Raw genomic sequence first — 24126 nt, 5'->3', positions numbered from 1 at the left:
AGAAAAAAAAACGAATGACTGTGAAGACCAAAATATGATGTTTTCCTACCTTAAACAACTCCTCTTTCCGACAATCAGATAGTTGTGTGTGTCACAGTTTCATTTCATTTTTTGACAAATGCATACAAAAAGAAGGAAGATATGTCCTCTAAAAGAGCTGATTGGATCTATTTAAATGAGGCAGTCAACCATACCACATCAAACAATGATTAAATGGTATAAGTACTACATCTCAATAAGAGAGCCCTACTCATTATCCACTGGAATGATGCCAAGCAACTTTAGGGAGCCTCAGCGTAATAACTAGCACCTGTATTAGACAAAAGGTATCCATAGTTCTAAAATGAATGGAAGACCAAACTGAATAGATGAAGAACTTTGAAATCAAGAACTACTGCCGCCCTTCTAGCAATTATATTACAATTTTTCCAAAATATATTTGTTTGGGATATATTCATATTAAATACTCTTTTTTACTGATTGTTTGATAAAACAGGAGCTGGTACCAAAATCTTCAACAAAACCTATGGCTAGTTAGCCAAGGACAGAACATACAAATTAAAAGGATTATGTTATACAACACTTATTTAATAATAATATTATACATATTTAATGAAAAAGATTAACAAACCAGATCGTAAAAATAAAATTCAACTGCTGCTCTTGAGAAAATTCTAGTCACGAAGAAACATCAGATATTTAATGAAGCTGAAGTTGCTATCCTCCTAGAATCATGTATTTATAATAGTTATATCTGGTTGTTGATCATAAGCTCCAAAGCCTTGCCCATATCCTGGATATCCAAATGAATTACCGTAGCCTCCATATCCTCCATATGGATTACCATACCCTCCGTATCCACCAAAACCAGGTGTCAATGCCGATGCTAATCCTCCAAGAAGGCCACCTGTAATGAAAATCTCCCTTACTGATTACATAAAAACAAAGTGATTTTATGATTTCTAAATAATGAATGAAACTGTACAAGGTTATAAGCAACCCTTGTAAATAGGCTTTATTCAGCAAAAGTAAGCAGACACTTGACAAAAAGAGTAACGGCTGGGCTTGCACGGGACGTTCTACCCACATTATATAAACTATAACTACAAACATTTCAATGATGCTTTAAGACAAAATGACTCCGTAAGCCTAAAAAAATATTTAATAGAGAAAAATAGAACAAAAGAAAAGCTGGAAGGATAAACATGGAGTACCGCAAATTTTAGTAACTTTGGCAATGGTTTCTCGGCAGCTCACAAATGATTAGCCTCTCAGCTTCATCTGGTATAGTCTCAGCAATTATATTCCTTGCAAGGTATGTTCCAGAGGTTTATTATTATTGATAATAATTTACTATTTACGTTTTTCTTTTGTGTCTTCACCTTTATCTTAAAATGGCAAATATAACAGCATTTTCAGCAAATTCAGCCACTAATTATTTTTAATCCTAATAAGGGCTTATGCCAGATTTGCCTCTCACCCAATCGGACTATCCGTCTTGGCTTTTTCTACAATTAGCCATGGCTTGATGCCCATTACTACTTGAATTTAATTAATAAAGCTAACAATTTTAGTTCTAAAAGCTAACAAACAAGTATTGGTCGAAAAAGAGAGTCATACTTACTCCCGCCGTTTACCTGTGCCATTTAACCAAACACTTGGAAAACTATAATTTCTATGACTATCTTAGTTCTACGACTATCTACCTTAGTTCTGCCCTAGGAATGACGCATGGACGGTTGGAAATATAACACAAAAACAGCAAATGCTGAGTCTACTACTCTTGAACAAAAAGAAGAAGAATTGGAAATATAATCTCCGTGTAAATATTATTTAAAATTTGACTCCTACAGGAGATTAATAACATGACATTGTTCCACGTTTATGCAAAACCTTAACGGCTACTAAATACAATACAAAGATAGTATTATAGGCATTCCGTGAAGTGGCGTTCTCACTTTTTCCCTTAGATACAATAACAAAGAAACGGGCCCTATTTAGCTTATCTCCTGTCATCGGCTATCTCTTCCATATAAGTCCCCTAGGAAATGCCTCAAAAGACTCCACGTGGACACTAGCAACACTGACGCCTCCAACAGGAAATCTTGGAACTAAAATTTCCTTTTTGATCTAAGCCTTTCCCTTTACAATTGTACTTTTAACATTTTCACTGCACCCACCCTATTTATACTACCTAATTGAGTAAAGCTATCTACTTGATCAATCTGCTCTTTATCCAACATTACCTCTTCACTTTCCCTTGTTCCCTGTCTTTGCAACTTAATATTCTTAACATCAATTTTAAAACCTATCTGGATGGAAAGTTTTTACATATTTAATGCTTACCAAAAGGAACATGTCTACCATATCTCAAATTCTCGTTTCCTGAAGACTGTTGTACGGGTACAGCATAGACAACTAGAAAAGAATAACAAAAAAATTAAAAAGGATACTTGATTGAACAAGCATAAAACAGCATTCTTTCAAGTTTGAAACTTTCGCATCTTATAATTTCAACTTTTATAGAGATGGTTGAATTTTTGGAGAGTAAATCATTTTTTAATCCAAATCAATTTGGTTTTCGGAAGGGTTTATCTACTGAGCATGCTGTTTTATTTTTGACAACTTTTGTGAAGGATGCGTTGGATAATGGTATGAAAGTCGCTTCTGTTTTTCTTGATATTGTAAAGGCTTTTGACTGCGTTGACCATTTTATACTCATTGCCAAATTAGAGATACGGTTTTAGAGGACCATTTCTTGAATTACTTTCCTCGTTTTTAAAAGAAAGAACTCAATATGTACAACTAGGAGATAATGTTTCTTCAGTCAGTAGTGTTAAATTTGGAAAACCTCAAGGATCTGTTGTTGGTCCCCTGTTATTTCTAATTTTTATAAATGATTTATGTAGAGCTTTTAATATGATTTCGTATGATCTTGACATTGGATGTGACGGGGAAAAAGTAATTGTTCCCAGCTTTGCGGATGACACTCATATAACTGTGGCTGCGCGAACAGGAATTCAGCTGTTGAGTCGTATTAGTTCTTGTCTGGAGTTTGTATAAAATTGGATGAAGCTTAATAAGTTAAATTTGAATTATAGTAAATCTTGTTTTTTATTGTATGGTAGGAGCTCAAATTACTACCCTTGGATAGACAGACTTAATATTGCTGATACGAGTATTTTAAGAATAAATTGTACAAAATATCTAGGAGTTTTAATTGCTGAATGTCTCAGCTTTAGAGAACATATAGGTTATATTAGTCTTAAACTCGCTAGGAATGTTGGCATTTTAAGAAAGTTGCAGTATATTTTCCCAAGAGATATTTTAAGAACAATATATTATTCCTTAATTCATCCTTATCTGCTATACTGTTGCAATGTTTGGGGTAGTACATTTCCTTCTCATCTCCATCGTGTTCGAGTTTTGCAGAATAAAGCGCTTCGAGTGTTATGTGGTGTAGGTTTTAAAGACTCGGTACAAAAGAGGTATATAGAATGCAAAATCTTGCCTTTAGCAGGACTTATTATTTTTTATCGAAGCCTGTTTATATATAAATATTTTCAAAATTGTTTACCAATATGTTTTAAAAGTATGTTTGAATTAGGAAGTGATATTCATACACATTCTACGAGACAGTCCGATATAATTCGTCGTCCGCTTGCTATTACCCGTAGATCTCAATTTTCTATTCGGCATCTAGGACCCCATGCATGGAATTGTTTACCTACGACTTTGAGAAACATGGATAGTTTTTTTGAATTTCGGCGAGAATTAAAGCTATTTTGCCTTAATATTTATGGTTTTGATAGTTGAGTGGACCTCAAGTGGAGCCAATATGTTGGTTTTGATTTTGGCGATACTGGTAAAGTGGTTTTAGTTTCTTTTTGTTTTGTCTCTTTTGAAGTGTAAATCCGTTTCGATTGAAATGCAGGGTAATTGATTTATTTCTTCTTCTTTCTTTCTTTTTTCTTTTCCTTTTCTTTTCTTTTTATTTTTTCTTCTTTTTCGTATTGTTTTATTTGTATGTGTATTGGGGTTGTAAGCCCAAACAAGCTTTGCTTCGGGCCATTTGCTTGTTTTGTTTTTGTTATTTATATTAATAAACCCATCTTTCTCTCTCTCTATAATTGTAAAATTAATACCACATTTTTCATACTGTAACTAATATGAAAGGCTAAATTGTCTTTATTCTTAGAAATGAAATAAGAGAAAACATTGGGGATTTTCTCATGAACAAAATTGATATAGAAGTGAATTGGCTGCATTAATTCAGAAAATGTTATGTGAACAGCTAGTCACGCTGCAAGAATGCACTGCAGGGCCGACGCAGGGACCTTAGTAGTCAAGAAGCGTCGTTAATTCTTAAATAAATAAATAAATAATGTGAACGGCTAGAGTAGTAGACGCGATAGTAGGCTAGTGGTAATGATAGTAGGTCTAGTCAAGGTAGTGGTAGGCGTGGGAAAAGTATTTATGGCAATAATTGTCTTGGCAGGAGTAATCATGGTAGGAGCAGTTATAGTTGGAGAAATCAATGTAAGACGCGTAAGAGAGGTTAACAGAGGAGCGGTAAAGGTAATAATGAGAGCCGACATACTCACCGGGAAATATCTTCCTGGAAAATACACTCCCCTCTACCAGAAAATACCCCTGTGGAAAATACCCCTCCCCGCGAGGAATACCCGCAAAGAATACCCCTTGAAAATCCTTGGAGAAATCCCCCCTGGAAAATACACCCCCCCCTGTGGCTGGTTGAGCTCCAATCACTTTTGACTTAGGAAAAAAAGACTAGAACTCTCAATTATTGATCGAATGTGAACCCTCCAAAGTTTCTGAGACCATGAGGTGAAGCTGAGGATGAGGAAGGGGAAGTCCCCTTCCTGTAAGTAATCAGTTCCACTCACTTAAGGGTATAATATTAATCTTTACTTCCAAAACATCAGCATAAAACAAAAATATTATCAGAAATCAAGAGGGATTAAATACCAATTTATCATTCTTGATGTATTTTTTATTTTGTCACCCCTCCCCAAAGAGCCCTGAATACAGCCCTGGGCATTATGCATCAATTTCTACCCCCAGCCTCCCCTCGTCTCTCAACTAATTCTGTATTTATCTGAAGGCTCAATGAGAGTTGGGATGTTTTCTTATAAAAATACACCTTTTGACACATTTCCCCTATCTCCACAAAACAATCGTAGACCACAAACAATCGTAGAACCCCACTATAGATGTTTCAAGCTCTTATATGCAAATATTTGAAATTACAAAACATCGGATAATTTAGCTAAGACAGTGAAATTTGTTTTGACCTTAAAAATATTTTAGCTAGTTAAGGAGGGAGGGAGATACCTGAAAGGGTGCATTTTAGTTCCAAAACATCCTCACTCCCATTGAGCCTTAACTTAAATAAAAAATAGTTCTAAGAAAGAGACAAGGGGAGGGTGGAGGAAGAATTGATTTATAGTCACCAGGGCCGTATTGTGGATTTTATTTGGGGGTAATTTTTTAGGGGGGGGGTCCAAAAACTTTAAAAACGCATTAACGATGTGAAAGTTATTTTTGACCCCTCTTATTTTCTTAGAATATTTCTAGTTTACGCTGGTAGTATGAAAGTAAAGAGTAACATTAAATCCCAAACTGAGCAGAATTTATTCCGTATAGAAGTAGGCTGCCCCTTCCTCATCTCCACCTCCGCTTAATGGCCGCAGGAACTTTGGAGGATGCTCATTCAGTCAGAAATGGAGAGTTCTTGTCGTTTTTTTGTATTTCAAAAGTGATTGGAAAGCAAACTGCTTCAGGGGGTGTTTTCTGGGGGAAAGGGGTATTTTCCACGTTTTCCCAGGAGTATTTTCTGGGGGGGTTTCAGTGGGGGTGTTTTCCAGGGGATCTTCTCCGTAGGGGTGTATCTTCCGAGGCGGTAAAGGCCTAGCCAAAGAACGTCCTATTAATTCTCGCCATAGGTAAACATAAGTCATCAGTTTTATGTTTATCCATAAAATTTTATTAGCATTAAGAAATTAGGAAACATTCCGAAATGAGGTACAAAGTAGTATACCCTTCATGGGTTTAATAAGGCCCATAGCCACTACTCTTTTCTTCCTTTAATGACTTAAGACGACAAAGAAGGTTTGACAGTAATTTCCTCAGGGCAAGACACAGGTGCATATTGCGTAGTAGGGTTTACATTTGGTTGATATGTGATAGGGCTACGTAATAAGGCATTTTTACTTTGGCTTTTATGTAAAAGGGTATGGGTGTTACATAATAGGGTTCGTTAAAGACCATTATTCAAGCAGAAAAGTCCTGGTTTTAACTGAGGGGGGAGGACACACACGTGGGTGTTACCTAATGACGATGCACACGTGGTATATTTACTGGAAATAATGTAATGAAACAGCACACGTGGGTGTTATGTAATTGCGATGCACACGTTGGTGTTACGTAATGGCATCGCAAACGTGACTGTTACATAATGACGGCACACACGTTGGGTACTGCATAATGCTTTAAGATATTTTTTCTTCGGAATATCCTTTTCTCAAGAAAATTTAATTTTCTTTCCATTTGTTTTCTTTTTTCTCAGGGAACCTCTAAATTCCAAAGATTTTGACCCGCATTAGGATTCCAAAGGGATTCCCCCAGATGGTATGGAGCGCAAGACAGCTGGACTATGAAAGCCTCCTTAACATTATGATTCGGAGAATAGTTTCTACATGTTAATTTGTTTTCCATTTCGGAAACTCAGTGGATTCCTACTCGAATCGATAAGCTTTGAATGGCATGTTTCCTATCCATTATTCCCGAGCGCAAACCACCTGATGTTACATCATCGATATGCAGTTTGTTGGATCGATAATATCCCTGTTGCTTTTCACGTTACCAGGGCTACGTCAACAATTCAGATGAATTATTGCGTGATCATAATAGTAAAAAGAGTTTTTACCGAAGGTATTGTTGATGATTAATGAACGCTGAACAAACCCAGGCAAGGAGATTCTTCACTACTTGGTAATTAGCGGCGCCACTTGGACCAAATCTTGGGGTGGGCATGAACTCCATCATGCCCCCCCCCCCCGAATCACTTCGTGTCGCATAATCATCTAGGAAATGGGCTTTTGACAGAACTCAAGAATTTTACTATGCATCTAACCTACTTTCAAAGTTTACAATGATTAATAGCAAATAGCACAATTGCCCCAAGGGTCGTCAAGTAATTATGCTCTTTGTTTAATAGGCGTGCAGTAATTTCAAATCAATTGGACAGAATTGATTATGTTGGACATAATGGAATACTATGGCCGACAAAGGGCCCTTTGTGTTGGAAGCTTGGGCACCCCTGAAAAATCAGGGGGTAGGCATTTGCCCCCCCCCTGACCCCCCCCCCCCCCAAATGGCGCCTCTGTTGGTAATATGATCCTGAAATTTTTGGGGGGTTCTTCAATTAGAGATGTTTTCTCAGAGAATGATACAAACTTGTTCAAACTATTCAAAAATTTACTAGTCAGACCAGGGGCTTAAGTGTTGAACTTCATGCATCAGAAGCCTCATTATTTACAATAGTAATAATAAGAAAAAATGTCAGCTTCACAATATGAAAAGGCTAATGTTTGTTTGACACAAGACTACGGATGTTCATGCCCCCGTGACAACTCATGGTTAGCCCACACCCCAGCAGCCAATCCTAGAGGGGAAGGATTGTTATTAGAGCTAAATTTAGGCCATATTAAGAGGTGTTTCTGTTATGTCTTAATGAAAATGCCCCGTTTCTTTGACTGAGTGTTAGATTTCAGTCCTTCCACAGCCAAAAAATTCTTTTATCGCTTCCCACCTTAACTTTAAGCTGTAGAACATGTTATTCCAAGCAATTCATGCCATGTGGCAATATGTGGCTAGCCCGTGACATCCCTGGTATGGTTATTACCATCCCTAAGACATTTTTCCGATATTTTCTCGTTGAAAATGATAAATTAAATCTATTGGTTCATATTTTTGCTAGCCACCCCCTCCACAACTTGATACACCTTTTTAATTGTAGCCACTCTGCTACACTATAACTGGACCCTCTGGGGCCAACTATCAACCCTCATCATTCTTAAGACATTTTACAGATATTTCTTTGTTTGAAATCAAGCATTAAATCCATTGGATCAGGTTTTCCCAATCCGTCCCTCCACTATACACTATGTGAATTCATGCCACCGTGCCATACTATTACTGACCCTCTGGCACCCTATAGCACCCCTTGGTCATTCCTAAGATGTTTACCACGTTTTTTCTTGTTAAAAATTAGGCTTAAAGTCCGTTGATTCGTGTTCTTGATACCCAACCCTCGTTGATACACCAAGTCAATTCACGCCACTGTGCCACACTTTTAATAGGCCTCTGGCACCCTCTCATCCCTTCCAACACATTTTTCAGATATTTTCATGAGGAAAATATGATTTAAATCCAAGGCTTGGGTGTTTTCATAAGCCACCCTCAATGTGATACATCATATCAGTTCACACCACTGTGCTACACTAGGGATGGCACAAGTGTTTTTGCAAGCTATCCTAAACGTGATACACCATAAAAATTCACACCACCATGTCACACTATGACTAGCCCTCTGGCACCCTCTGACACCAGCTCATCATTCCTAAGACATTTTGCAATCATTTTCATGTTAAAATCGTGCTTTAAATCTATTGGTTCATATTTTTGTATGTCATCCTCAGCGTGATATACTATGTCAGCTCACGTCACTGTTCCACACTTTGGCTAGTCTGTGGCCCCCTATGATAATATTATGACTTCATAAGAAATTTTTCAAATATTTTCATGTTCAAAAATGGATTAAATCCATTGGCTCATGGTTTCAAAAGGTAATCCTCTATAATACACCATGCCACACTATTAGTGGCCCTCTGGCACACTATAGGACCACCCAATAATTGCTAAGGTTTTTTACATATATTTTCTTGTTAAAAATCATGCATTAAATCCATTGGTTCGTGTTTATCCGTGATGTACCATGTCAATTCATGCCACCTTGCCAAACTACTATGGGCCTTCTGGCACACTCTAAAATACCCTCATCATTCATACGACATTTTAAAGATATTTTCTTGTTAAAAATCATGCATTATATCCATTGCTTTATATTTTTGCAATCCAGCCCTCCCTGATGCACCATGTTAATTCAACCAACCTTGCCACACTATTACTCTCCCTCTGGCACCCTTTATCATTCCAAAGGCATATTTTGGACATTTTCCGACAAAAACATTTGTTTACGCTAGAATCAATCCGTTAAACTCATTGAAAAATTCCCAATAGCGTTTCTTCTGATGACTTATGGTAATTGAGACCAGCGTGGCATAGTCCACAAGCCCGATGACACCTAATGACACACAGTATCATGCCTAAAGGTTTTCAAGCTTTTCTCCACAACTTTCAAACAATTGCCATTGTTTTTACTGGAACAGCGAGAACTTGTCATTTCATTATCAGATTACGATGTTCCTTAGCATTTCACCCCCCCCTTCTCCTTATTTAGAGTGATTTTATACAAAAAACCTTTATTGTTGAAAAGAACCATTTTCTTGAATAAGCCTTTTTCTTATTTCCACAGAATGTAGAAACCCGGACCAAACCATGGACATCAAGACCAAGCCGTAAAAATCCAGGTAAATTGATAGAAGGCATCTTAAAACAGTAAAAATCAAGGGAAACCGTTAAAATACAGCAATCCGAAGAAATCATCACCAGTGCATAGAAATCCACACCAAGCTACAAAAATCAAGACTAACTGTGGAACTCAAGATCAAAATCTAAAAATTATGATCAACATGAAGAAATCAAGAGCTCAATATGCAAAAATCAAGATCAAACAAAAGAAATCCAGACCAAACCATAGAAATTAAGAGAACAATGCATAAGAATTCAGACCAAACCATAGAAACCCAGACGAACTCTCAAAAATCAAGAGAACAATATGTAGAAATTTAGAAAATTTCTTAGAAATCATTACCAATACATGAAAATCAAGACAAAGGTCTAGAAATCAAGAGAAAACTGTAAAAATCAAGACAGATCCATAGAGATCCAGAAAAATTCCATAGAGATCAAAAACAATGCATAGAAATCCATGGGAACTCATAGAACCTTAGATATCCAGACATTATAATGTGAATAATTATTGAAGTTATAAAAGTGGAAACATCTAATTTTTTTTTAGTAAATTGCAAATTATATTTTAGCCTTAGGAAGGCATATCGGTTTTGAACCCAACCCATGTTCATTTATACGTGTTTTGATTTTGAATCGGTTGTTTATTGTAATTTCTGTTCGTCTTGAGTTTTATTTATTCATCGATGCTAATTTGTGATAGTTTTACGCTTGGTAGATTACTTGATTTTATTTTTGCTCATTTTGCTTTAATTGAGTTCTTTACTTTTCTTTTAAAACCTATGTTGCGGAGAAATTTGTTTTTAGTTAATATCTGTTCGTTTCATTTTGACATTGTCTTTTCAAGGAAAAAGGAAATAATAATTTATATCGTTTTCGGTTTTTCTTTAAGAATTTATAGTTTGGCCTGCTATTTGTATGCTAGAGAAACTTTTTCAACAATTTTTATCAACGTACACACATTTAAAAATCTAGATACAAATAATAGTGTTTAATTTAGCTTTAAACCTCCGCTAGTTAACCTGAAAAACTAACCATATCCTATTTACAAAAAAAATCAATCTATGCTCTTTGACGGCTTGGGTACACTTACACTCTTTCGATTCAGTTAAATTTTAAGAGCAGAAGTGGTAATAGAGGTAGCCCCAAAAGCTCGAACATAATACCCTCAGCCGTTCTCGGGATATTTCCAAGGTGTCTTATTGGCAATCAGCACACAGACACGGTACTTTTGATTCAATCTTCAGGCAACACTCAGTTTTTATACATGATGGAGAAATTGCATAACTGTTGGAGGGTGATCTTCGCAATAGCCCTAGAGATACAGTTACACAACCGTTCAGCATAAATGCTTGCCGAGGCCCTTTGAATATAGATTTTTAGAAACTCGTCATTCTATATTTAACAAAACTCAGCCTTTAGTATTTTCCATGTTCTACTTTTTCCACAATAATATCAAACAGTTCGTGGTAACGAACTGTAGTAAGGAGTGACCCGGATTAATTGTAACCAAAACTCTAAAAAATGGAATTTTGATATCAATAGCTGCATCAAAAGAATCGCATTTTAATGCTGATTTTAAATATATAAGTTTAATCAAGTTTAATCTTACCTATCAAAAGTTACGAGCCTGAGAAAATTTGCCTTATTTACGAAAATAGGATGAACACCCCCTAAAAGTCGCAGAATCTTAACGAAAATGACATTATCAGATTCAGCGTATCAGAGAACACTACTGAAGAAGTTTCAAGCTCCTATCTACAAAAATGTGGAATTTTGTATTTTTTTGCCAGAAGACAAATCACGGGTGCGAGTAATTTGTTTGTTTTTTCTTTTTTTCTTTTTCCCAGGGGTCATCGTATCGACTAAGTGGTCCTAGAATGTCGCAAAATGGCTCATTCTAACGGAAATGAAAAGTTCTAGTGCAATTTTTAAGTGACCAAAAAATTGGAGGGCATCTAGGCCCCCTCCCACGCTCATTTTTTTCCAAAAGTCAACGTATCAAAATTTTGAGATAACCATTTTGTTCGGCATAGTCGAAAACCATAATAACTATGTCTTTGGGGATGACTTACTCCCCCACAATCCCTGGGGGAGGGGTTGCAAGTTACAAACTTTGACCAGTGTTTACATATAGTAATGGTTATTGGGAAGTGTACAGACGTTTTCAGGGGGATTCTATTTTGTTTGGGGGTGGGGCTGATGGGAGGGGGCTATGTTGGAGGATCTTTCCTTGGAGAAATCTGTCATGGGGGAAGAAAAATTAAATGAAAAGGGCGCAGGATTTTTTAGCATTACTATAAGAAAACAATGAAAAATAAACATGAAAACGTTTTTTCAAATGAAAGGAAACAGTAGCATTGAAACTTAAAACGAACAGAGATTATTACGCATATGAGGGGTTCTAAAAATACTTTAACATAAAGAGCGAGGTTTTTTAGGAGGAGATAAATACCTCGCTCTTTATGCTAAAGTATTTCTAGTAATTTCAACTATTTATTCTACGGCCTTTCTGATTCCGGGGTCATTCTTAAAGAATTGGGACAAAACTTACGATTTAGTGTCAACAGCGAGGTATTAACGAGGGTACAAACCCCCTCGTATACATAATAAAAATATAAGATTATGAAAGTTTGTTACGTAAGTTAATTCTTAAGTTACGTATATTTTTTACTAATAAAAACGTTCGTTAAAAATTAAAAGTTCTAGTTGCCTTTTTAAGTAACCGAAAAATTGGAGGACAACTAGGCCTCCTTCTCCACCCCTTATTTCTCAAAATCGTCTGATCAAAACTAAGAGAAAGCCATTTAGCCAAAAAAAGAATTGATATACAAATTTCATTTTAATAATTTATGTGCGGAGAGCCAAAACCAAACATGCATTAATTCAAAAACGTTCAGAAATTAAATTAAAAAAAACTAGTTTTTTTAACTGAAAGTAAGGAGCGACATTAAAACTTAAAACGAACAGAAATTACTCCGTATATGAAATGGGTTGTTCCCTCCGCAATCCCTCGCTAATTACGCTAAAGCTTTTAATTGTTTTAAAAAGCAAGATTGTGGCAAAGAGTCAAACTTTAGCGTAAGGAGCGAGGGATTGCGGAGGGGACAACCCATTTCATATACGGAGTAATTTCTGTTCGTTTTAAGTTTTAATGTCGCTCCTTACTTTCAGTTAAAAAAACTAGTTTTTTTTATTTAATAGTATAATAGACCCACTATCCTACAACCGAATTTCAGAAAATATAAACATCATAAAAGCGATTTATCACAAACCAATATACGATTAGATAACAGATTCTTGCTCAAAGAATTCAATTCGAAAGCTTACAGTAGAACAAAATTAAATATCAAAATTGGAATTGGGGACTGGCCTACGTTTATCCAAAGCAAACCATCTCAACATAGAAACCAATAGGGTCTTTTAGTGCTCTAACAGATAACAGTGTATATTTTTAAAATGTCTGGTCTCGATTAATACTTTTACCAAAAATATCAGATCTCAATCACGTTTAACGGTGATGAATTTTTTTTCAAATTTTGTCTGAAGGCCCGCGCCTAATTACAAATACTAGAAAAGCCATAAACTTACATGGCACTCTCTTATTATTCGCCTGTCATTTGGCACTTTCCAAGACATGCCATCTTCACCGGTTAGCTGCTAGTATATTTTCAACTCGCGATATAGCGATTCTCCACGTTCGGACATAATACCCGGGTTTGGTTTGCCATGCCGAACCAAGGTATCCAAAAGTGGGCTATGCTTGTAAAAGCTGTGTAAGCATCATATTTAAAGGTTGAATTCAAGCTCAAATTTCCAAAAATTGATTAAATACGGTGTCATTTAATCTTGTCAGACCAGTACATGAACTGAAATTCCATTTTTTCCTGTTAAATTTCACTCAGGATAAAATACTTAATTGTAGCGTAAAACAGAAGAGAAAAGAAAGAAAGGTGGCTGGGATCGGAAAAAAAGAAAACATCAGTTTTTTTTTCTGTCTTAGTCGAGAAGAAGTCAGTTGTATTCTCTGGAGGTGCCACGAGCTTCCTTTGAGGAACGCCGCAAGACTACATGATGAGTTGAGAAAGCAATGGTAATGGAGACAGTAAAGCCATTTCCAGGTAAAGATTGGTGCCGTGGTTTTATAGAGTGCTTTAGTGCCATCACAGAATAGGTTAGGTTACAAAATGTAATTTTGTTAATTTATGTAAAATCTATCAGAATTAATTAGTTCAGCATAAATGGGCCTTAAATAGGCTTATCCAGTGTGTCTTTTGATAGCTGTCTTTCGGTGAATGTGCTTTTTTACCTCAACTGTCTCCCTGAAAACTTGCATGAGACCTTTAACGGGGGCAATAATGGAGGCGATAATAAAATGGTGCAGACTGTCACACATGTTGAGCCAAGGCGGAATCAAAAGTCCCAGGTCTTTGGCGTAGCTCCATACCTTTGTTGATACAGGATTTGCGTTCTGACAGCCTCTCCCCTAATTGCTGGTGGGTTCTTCCAACATGGAAACAACCACAAGAGCAGGAAACCTTATAATCTCTACTGCCCAAAATGGGTCTCGTTTCGTCTTTGCCACTGTTAAAATAGCTCTGGATTTAATTAGAATTTTTTAGGTTACATTTAAGTTATGATTTTTCTTTAGAATTTTTTTGCAGTTTGTCACTTAACTTTGGAAAGTAGATAAAACAGTTATGAATTTCTTATCGCCTACGAAAGGGATGGTATTTGTTGGAGGTTATGGATAGAATGCATTCTTTTCTGCCTTTTTTATTTTTTCTATGATTGACTGCAGTAACTCGATGAGGTATCCATTGCAAAAAAAAATGTCCTTCAGACAATTCAATACTGGGATTATACGAGCTTTCAGGCATATTCTTATTAAACAATCGACTAAAGATAAAATACTCCTCTTTTTACGCAAGCTGGGTAGTTGGAAGAGAAAACAAATACCTATCATCATTTGTAGATTTTTTATAAATTTAAAATTCAAGGCTGAGAGCTTTACTGAAGATTAAGACGTCAAGAAATTGTTGTTTATGACTAGCTTCTAGTTCTAAGGTGAATTGAACGTTAGAATCAAAAGTGTTGAGATGAGCCAAAAAAGCGATAATTTTTAACTCTCCATGATCCTACACAGAGTTAGCATCATCGACAAACCGGCAAATTCACAGTTTCTAATATCACATAAAGTATACATAGAAATGACATCAAAACTAGCCAGGATTGTATTTTTTTTAATATCAGGGTCTTAATTTTTCAACAAGGTGAACTGAATTTTTAATGTAAGAAATTTAGGTTGACTTAAGAGGACGAAAAATTTGGGATAACCATCTTCCTAGTCTGTACGCAGGAGAGGTATAACAGACTACAATTGAGCGCAGAGGAATTACATCTTTGTGGATTTTGGGAGACCAAAAAAATTTAGGAACGGAGCATCCTTTTGGATAAAATATTTTGCACATTGCTAATACGTCCTCTTGACAACCTGTGAGGGCGTAATGTGTTTCGATTGATTTAATTCAATACATTTACAAAATTGCCCAAAATGTTTGCCTTAATACCCTTAGGTTTACTAGCAGTGGTAGTAGTACCGGCAGCTTTAGTAGTAGTAGCACTAGCAATAGGAACAGAGTTTAATATTAGTAGTCTTAACCTTAGTAGCAGTAGTAGTAGCAGGAGTTATAATTAGCAGTAGCAGTAGTTGTTGGAATTGAAGCAGTTGTATTAAGATGCAAATATTGTTTTTGCTAGTTCAACATCCCCCGCAGCACATTTTGAAAGTTTCAATTTCAGAACACGAAACTGTTTCTAAGATATTGCTGATATGCCCTTTTGACTACATGCATACGGATGGCCGGTTGTCATCCCTACAAGATAAATCTTCAGAAATATTCTCTGAAAATTTCACCTTCATACCCAGTATATAGCATAGTTGTAATAGTAGTCAGAGCAGTAGTATTAATGCTCAACTTAATGCAATTAGTCATAGCTATGGTATTGTCGATTTGCTCTTTTGATAACCTGTATATTTATCTACTTTAGAAATTTCCATTTTAATGCTCTTAACCTTGCATGTAGTTGCGATAGAAGTAGTAGTTGAAGCAATAGAAAAAGTAGTAGAACTAGTAAAGGCTGCAGTAGTAGTAGTATTCGTAGTAGTTTGCACATTTTACCTTTTGATAAATTGATGTTCCCCTTTCAGTATTCTCTAAGATTTCCCACTTAATACACAAATCAACTCTCAATATATTTTTGACAATCTAATTCACATACTGTCTTTTGTTAGTTCAAATTTGCCATGTATATTCTCTCAAGTTTCACCCTCATAGACTTAGCCTTAATAGTGCTAGTACCATAGTAGTTTCGGTGGTAGTAGAAGTAGTTCCGGTGTTAGTTTTGTATTAGCAGTAGTAGTAGCAGTAATATAGCGGCAATAGAATGTGCATATTACGTTTTGGTCAATTGAACATTGGTTTCATGATGCCCCGGAAGTTTAACCTTGACACGTTAAACCGTTCCAAAAATATCGTTGATTTGTGCTTTTGACACCTTTTTGACACCCTTTCCACCTTAATACTCTAGGACTTAGAAGTTGTTGCAATAGAAGCAGAAATTGGAATAGTTGAGTAGCAGTAGTTGTATTAGTCAAAGTAGTGTGGTATTAGTGTTAGTGGTGACTTGCATATATTACCTTTTCGGCAATGATCCTTTAAGTATTCCCCGTGTTTGATACGTTTGGCCTGAATTTTGCTAGTATCATGATAGTGATGGTACTAGCAGGAATAGTAGTAGCAGTAATAGTTTATTATTATTCGTAATAACAGTATTTGCAGCATGATCAATAGCAGTAGTAACAGGTACATCTTAACTTATGGTCAACTGATCATCCCACCAATGATGCCCCTGAAGTTTCTTCTTGATACGATAAGTGGTTTCAAAAATATTGCTGATACTCCCATATCAGCAATCTGTATACATATAGTTTGTTTTAATTTAGTTCAACTTACTCTTCAGCGTTTCCTCATTAGTTTTTTTTTTAATATCCTCAACCTTAGTAGTAGCCTAATCGATGCGGACGTAGTAGTTTCAGTGATAGTAGTAATAACACTTGTAGTAGAAGTAGAAGAACCAGTGGTTGTAGTAATAGCAGCGTGCAAATATTGCCTTTTGGATCAATTGATCATCTCCCTTAAATTTCAAATGAATATACTCAGTCATTCCTGAGTTACACCCTTTTGAGAGCCCACATACATACATGTTTTGATTTAGTTCAACGCTCCCCTTAACAATTCCCTGAAAGACACATCTTAATGCCCTTAGTATTTTGTAAAAGCAGAAGTTCAACATGCATACCTTGTCTCAATTGAATATACTATATGTAAACAATGAAAAAATTGCATAGCTTAAAACCCTTGTCCTGAAGCTTCAAGAAGGGGGGGGGGAGCTTGAAATCCTCAAACGCATAAATACTGAACTTCTCAACAATGCTGAAAAAAATTGTTGTCCCAAAACCTTGTTTGGATGTTTGTTTTGGGAAATAATGGGCATGGGGGGGGGGTACTTTTATATCACTTTGAATCTTAAGAAAAAAGCACTATAACTCCTAATTCAAATTCGAATGAAGCCAATCTGAATCTATTACAACCACTCAATCCATAAAAACCCAATATGCCCCCAGGGGAAAACTTAAAGCCCTTAACCCAGGGCTCTGGGAAGTTGTGTCAAACCTCAAGACAGTGTTATGTGTTTTTTGGGCTATTTTGAAAAAAAATGCCGTTGCATACTTTCAATCAGATATGTTCGGCGAAAAGAGGGGCAACTAGAAGAGGAGGGGCTAGTCGAAGATCACTTTTGACCCTTAAAAAGGAACTTAAAACTTCCATTTCAACGAAATGAGCCACCTCTAAAGTTTAAACAACCATCCCTTCCATAAGAACCTTAAATGCCCCAGGGGAATAATTATAACCCTCGCCCTCAGGCTTTGGTGGTTTTATCAACCCCAAAAGCCTTACTATATGATCTTTGGACTATTTTGAACAAAAGGACTATTTAGAAATTTCTATTGGAATCTTTTTGGGATAACACGACGCATGTTTTTGTGTATGCCTGTGTGTGTGTGTGTATGGGGGAGATTCTGTTCTGATCATTTTGACTCTTAAAAGGGGCACTAGAACTTCTGATTGCCAATTCACTATGTCCCTTCTGAAGTATGTACAACCACTCTTTCTATAAGAACTTTATATGTCTCTACGTCATAACTTTCAACCCTTGCCTTGAGAGCTGTAGGAGGGGGTTATCTTCCTTATAGACATAATTTCCAGACCCTTCAATTACGATAAACGAAATTGATATCCCCAAATTTTGATTGGAGGTGTTAAGGGAAATGATGAGAGTGGAGGGGGATGGGGGCTGTTTGATCTCGAACCACTTTGACTCTTAAAAAGGGTACTATAACTTCCAATTTGAAATCAAATGAGGCTCATCTGAATTTATTACAACCATCCATTCCATAAGAACCTTATAAGCCCTCATGGCATAACTTCAAACCCTAACTCCAGGGTGTTTGGGGGTGTGTGTTAACTTCGGAGGTATTGTTATATGTTCTTTGGACTATTTTGAATCAAATTGATATCTCATAATTTCAATCGATTGTATTTGAAGAAAAAAGGGGTTGTCGCAGAGGGGAGATGCCCTCCATAACTTTTGACTCTTAAAAAAGTACTATAAATTTTCAACCAAATGAACCTCTTCTACAGATAAACAACCATTTCTTCCATAATAACCTTAAATAACTCATTGGCAAAACTTACAACCCTCCCCCAGGCTCTGGTGGTTTTTATTAACCCCAAAAGCCCTGTTGTATGATCTTTGGACTACTTTGAATAAAATGACTGTCTCAAAAGTTATATTTGGTGCATTTCAGGAAAACACGTCGTGTGTGAGGGGGGGGGGGGGGTAGCAACTCTGTGATCACTTTGACTCTCAAAAAAGGCACTAGAAATTTTGATCATCCATCCAATGAGCCCCTTCCGAAGTATGTACGACCAACCTCTCTATAAAATAACCTTCTATGCCACCAGGCCGTAAGTTACAACCCTTGCCCTGAGAGCTACGGGGCAGGGGGTTTTTCCTCAACGAAATAATATCCTAACCCTTCAACTACATTGAACAAAATTGCTATCTCCTAATTTTGATTGGATTTCTTTGGGGAAATGATGAGTGGGGGGGGGGCTGCTCTCAAATCACTTTTGGCTCTTAAAGGGGGTGCTATGATTTCCAATTTCAAATCAAACGAGCCGCATCTAAACTTTAAATGACCACCCATTCCATAAAAATATTATGTGATCCATGGGTATGATTAATAACCCTATCCCCGGTACACTGAGGGACGGTATCAACACTAGAGGCATTGTTATATGTTCTTTGGACTATTTTGAACGAAATTCCAATTTCGAAATATCTATTAGATTCGTTTGGTGAAAAAAAGTAGTCGGAAAACAGGGGGGAGGGCTACCTGCCTTCCATCAATTTTGGCTCTTAAAAAGGAACAAGAATTATCAATTTTCAACCAAATGAGTCTCCTCTAAAGCTTATGCAACCATCCCTTTCATAAAAGCCTCAAAATCCCTAGGGTATAGCTTTCAACCCTTACCTCCTGGATCCGAGGATTTTTTTTTCAACCTCAAAAGCCTTGTTGTATGATATTTGGAATATTTTAAATGAAACAATTATCTCAAATCTCTATTAGATACATTTCGGGAGAATGCGACGTTTGTGTGTTCGTGTGATTGTTTGTGTGTGTGTGGGAGGGAGTAGCTACCCCCAAACACTCTGACTCATGGAAAGGGCACTGAAACTTCTTATTAACAGTCCAATGAGCTCCCACCGAAGTACATACGATCACCCTTGCTATAAAAATCTTACATGCATCGGAATATAACTTACAACACTTGCCCTGAGGGTTGTTGGGGGGGGGAGGTTTTCATCCTCAGTTATGGAGGTTTTCATCAGAATTTCCAGTTCTTCCGACTACGATGAAGAAAAATAGAAGTCTCAAAATATTGATCGGAAGTGTTCGGGAGATGATGGGCGTGGGGAACATTTGCCCTCCAATCACTTTTAACTATTTAAAAAGGGCAACTAGTCCTCTCAATTTTCAATCAAACAAGCCCTTTTTGAATTTTTCTACGATTAATCTTTCTACAAAACCTTAAATGCTCCAGGACATAGCTTAAAAACCCTTGCCCTTGGGGCTTTGTGGGGTTGTCATTCTCAAATACATGATTTCAAGACTTTTCAAAGGCATTCAAAGTCACTAGCCCTATCAATATTCAATTGAATGAACCCTTTTTGAAGTTTCTACGACAGCTTCTTCTATACGAAATACACTGGTTTAAAAGAAATAACACAATGTGTCCAAATCGTTTTTTACTTAGGCAGCACTATTGCGCTACCCATGATAACTGATTGTTTCGGGTTTAGATAATTTTAGGAGTATATCTATGCTTATCTCAAGATTAATATGGCTTTTTTTTCTTTGAAAAACGTTTTTCTGTAAGTTTTTTTTTTTTTAATTTCTGTTCGTTTTGATTGCTTAGTTTTTGAGTTTTTAAATATTCCCTATTTCTAAATTTCGATCAAATCCATTTGGGGAAAACGGTGTAAAGAGAAAAAGGGAGCTGATTGTCCTTTAAGTGCTTTTGAATTTCAAAAAGATAACTAAAACTTTTAGTTTCCAATCAAATGAGCCTCCTCTCAAGTTTTTAAAACCATCCCTTCCATAAAAACCTTGTATATTTAGCAATGGTCAATTAGTATAGCTGATAGACCTTGCCTCAGGTGCCAGGGGAGTAGTCCCCCCCGGAGGAATAGATAATTTGCCTTTGGATTATTTTCAATAAAATTTTTATCTCAAAATTTTGATTTAATCTATTTGGGCAAAAAGATGTAAGTGTCTTAAAAGGACCTAGAACTTTCAGTTTGCAGTCAAATGAGCCTCCTCTAAAGTTTATACTATCACCTTTTCCATAAAGACCATATATGGCTTGTGGCATAATTTACAAACCACGTCCCGGCGTCTGGGGGGTTGTGTCAATCGTGGAGCAATTGTTAAAGTATCTTCGGACTATTTTGAACACAATGACAATCTCAAAACTCTCAAAGGGAAACTACCCTTTGAGAGTGATATAACCCAATAAAACCCAATAAAGTTTTTCTGTAAGTAGGCTATTAAAGCCTACTTTGTCATTGGCGACTTATTGAAAACCCTATATATTTTGAACAGTCTTCGAAAGAATTAATAGAAATAAACTTAATATTTGATATATGATGACATTAATTGTTGAAAGCTCGTCGATTCCAGATTTTATTTCCCCGCAATTTTATTTTTATTTTGAATGCTTTAATAATCACAACAGAGAATATTTTTAATATAATTCGTTTTCAGTAAAGAGACAGTGACACAGTAGGCTCTAGAATTTTACAGTTAGGGAAGGGGCAGTAGCCAAACTCTTGTTTGTAGTGAAACTCTATCTGTTGCGAACAGTCTTGGAAAGAAACTTTCAATTTCCATTCAAATGAACATTTTCTAAAGTTACTACAACAACCCCTTGCATAAAAACTTAATAAAAACCTTTTATTTTGATCGGATGGATTTTGGAGAAAGATGGCCTGGGGGCTAGTTACTCTCCGGTTACTTTTTACTCTTGTCAGGAACTAGAACTTCCAGTTTCATCAAATGAGCACCTTCCGATGCTTATGCGACCATTCCATTCATATGAAGTGCCTCTGAGAAGGGAAATTGATAAAACATTGAAGCCCTATGGCCTTTGCTGCAGGCAACGATAAAGCGTTGTTGTTGATTCCAACTTCTCTCTTTTCAGTTGTACAATATATTTAAATTTCCAAAACAATGATAAATGTAAGCGTCTCTTACGCTTAAAAGCATGTAAAATTAAAATCCTTACCTTTTTTAATTAAATTTGTTTCACAGTTATATGATTTAGGTTTATATTTATGAAAATCACATTTAGTTTATTTTTAGTTTTAGTTCATATATATGAAGGGAGATGAGTATGTGTATACATCTCCAGCACTTCTCATGGAAAATTAGTAAATCTAGTGGCCTTAAGTATCCCAGTCGTCTCCCAATAAGAAAAGCACCGATTATGAATCTAATGACTAGTACACAATCTGCAAAAACTTGATAACCTATGAGCTAGTTAGAAGGATCATTCTTCAAGCCAGAAATGACTATACAGACGGGAAATTTTACACAATTATTAGAAATGGATCTTTTTTTAGATCAGCACTCAGTATAACCTATACGTTTTTCACTTCTTGCAAGTGGTTGAGAAAATATTTAAATAAGTAATTTTGTTTCATCAATTGAATAGCACATATAATACCTTTGAGAAAATATATTATCAACTAAATAAGAAACAGAAATATAGTGTGGATCTGCCTTCTCATTTACTCTTGTTGATTAATTTGACTTTAAATATTTTGATCTGATTGCCATTAAGCTGAATGGTTTAAGCTGAAACCTTTCTCGTAAAACCTTTAAGTTAAAACTTTTAAAGATTTTGAATGGTTAAACACCTTTAATTACACCTCCTAATATGCTTAAAAAAGAATTACCTGCTAGAAAAGCCAAAACTAAGAGAGGCACACTTGTTTTCATTTTTGTTACTGAAGCTTTTCAGTCAGTCAGTTTTGTTATTAATACAACTTCAAACGTCATGCAATAGCTGGAAAAAACAGAGAATTGAGCCACATCTTTGTTAACTGGCATTCAAATCATGTACAACATTAATTGCTATTCACAAGGTGATGATAGTATTACAAACTTGACTCGACTATCTGAAGTAACATTATAAAAAGTGCCACCAAAAATATTGGACTTAAAAGACGGATTTATTTGGGAAAACTTGGTTTGGGAAAGCACTATATTTGATTAGAGAAGGTTTAGTGTTAAAACAACCAAGTTCATTTTTTTTTTGTGAATTGAAATACCGTTGTTTTTTGGCCCCTTCAAAATGGGGAAATAATAAGAGTTTGATCCTTAGCAATTTAATATTGGAAGCTAATGAATAAAAACTACTAGTTCCAAAAAACATTGAAGCGACAAAAAAAAAAAAAAAAAAAAAAAAAAAAAAAAAAAAAAAAAAAAAAAATTGGACATTTATTATGTTTAACCTACCATGTAATGGGATTAAAACTTAGATTTATTTATAAGAGATAAATAATAAGCATTCTTATTTTTAACAATCATTTTAATTTTAAATCGAATCTGCACGAGGTTGGCCTAGGTTAGCTTAAAAAATCTTGTCACGCTAAACTAGTTGACGTTTTAGGCCTACTGAGGAAATCATTCCGCTTTTTTTGCCTTCCCCTACATTTCAAAGTAGGGTACTTGAAAAGACGCATGTAAATAGCCATTTTGGATCAAACGAAACTGCCAAGTATTGGATGGCATTAGCAGATTTTCTTTTCGGTACCAGCGCCAGGTTTCATTTTAGTAATTTTCCCATATTCTTGATATCGTCCTTAAAGTAAGGCAGTTTTTAAGTGCTTCCGAAAAATCTGATTCTCCTCTGAATTAGCGGCAACGAATATTTTATTTGTTTCGCATTCATTAGCGTTTCTAAGTATATATTGGAGGTTTGATATATTATTCTCACTATAAAGTAATCAAACATAAAAGATATATTATGAGGCAGCGATGCCAATTTATGAAAATACAAGAGGAGTGGTGAATATTTTTTATATATTTTTTTTTCAAAACGAAGATAAAAAAGGGTTGTTTTTCAAATTCTTTGGAGGGGTGGGGATTTCTCTCAATGTTTCTCAGTACTACTATTGCTCCACAGCCATCCCAATCTATCCACAGCTTCCCTCTTCATAACCTCTTAGAAAGTTCCCATTTCCCTTAAATCTTTCCTCACGACATCCTCCCACCCCAAGCAAGGACAACCTGCTTTTGGTTTAGCTTTAGACTTTAGACAGGTTTTGGTTTAGCTTTTGACAGTTAGCACAAAAGGACAATCTTTGGCAATATGACATCCTTCATTCGCAGAACATGCCCTGGTCATCTCAACCTTGCTCTCATTATAACCCTAAAAATTGGAATTGGACCCCCTCCTTAGCCTAGTACTTTAAATACGTTCGGTACCCAAAACTATCCGCTGACAATTTCCCTGGAAAATATTTAGCAACTCTTCATCCAATATCCAGAGCGCCCATGCCTCAGAACTTTGCTTGACCACTGTCATCACGGTTTCTTCCAATATTTTAATCTTTGTCAGCAGACTGATCTACCTGTTCTTCGAAACTCTTTTCAACAGAGAAAAAACCCTCTAGCTCTGGGCCTTGAGGATTGGTGCTCCTAAAGAAAAATATAGCGTAGTAAACGACACAGAATTTGCATTGGATTCAGATTTC

At 36.0% G+C, this 24126-nt stretch overlaps 1 protein-coding gene across 1 annotated transcript; it reads right to left on the bottom strand.

The window, feature by feature from the left end:
* Positions 1 to 567: 567 nt before the first annotated feature.
* LOC136025219 (neuropeptide-like protein 31) lies at positions 568 to 22450 on the bottom strand. Its single transcript, XM_065701037.1, has 3 exons — positions 22324 to 22450; positions 2347 to 2418; positions 568 to 907 (listed from the first exon to the last, which is right to left on the bottom strand). The coding sequence occupies exons 1-3, from the start codon at positions 22364 to 22366 to the stop codon at positions 732 to 734; spliced, it is 291 nt and encodes a 96-aa protein (XP_065557109.1). The 5' UTR covers positions 22367 to 22450; the 3' UTR covers positions 568 to 731.
* Between the last annotated feature and the right edge of the window lie 1676 nt (positions 22451 to 24126).

This window comes from Artemia franciscana, chromosome 3, assembly GCF_032884065.1.
Source record: "Artemia franciscana chromosome 3, ASM3288406v1, whole genome shotgun sequence".
In the NCBI taxonomy this organism is placed as follows: domain Eukaryota; kingdom Metazoa; phylum Arthropoda; class Branchiopoda; order Anostraca; family Artemiidae; genus Artemia; species Artemia franciscana.
This window is presented reverse-complemented; position numbering and strand designations above follow the sequence as displayed.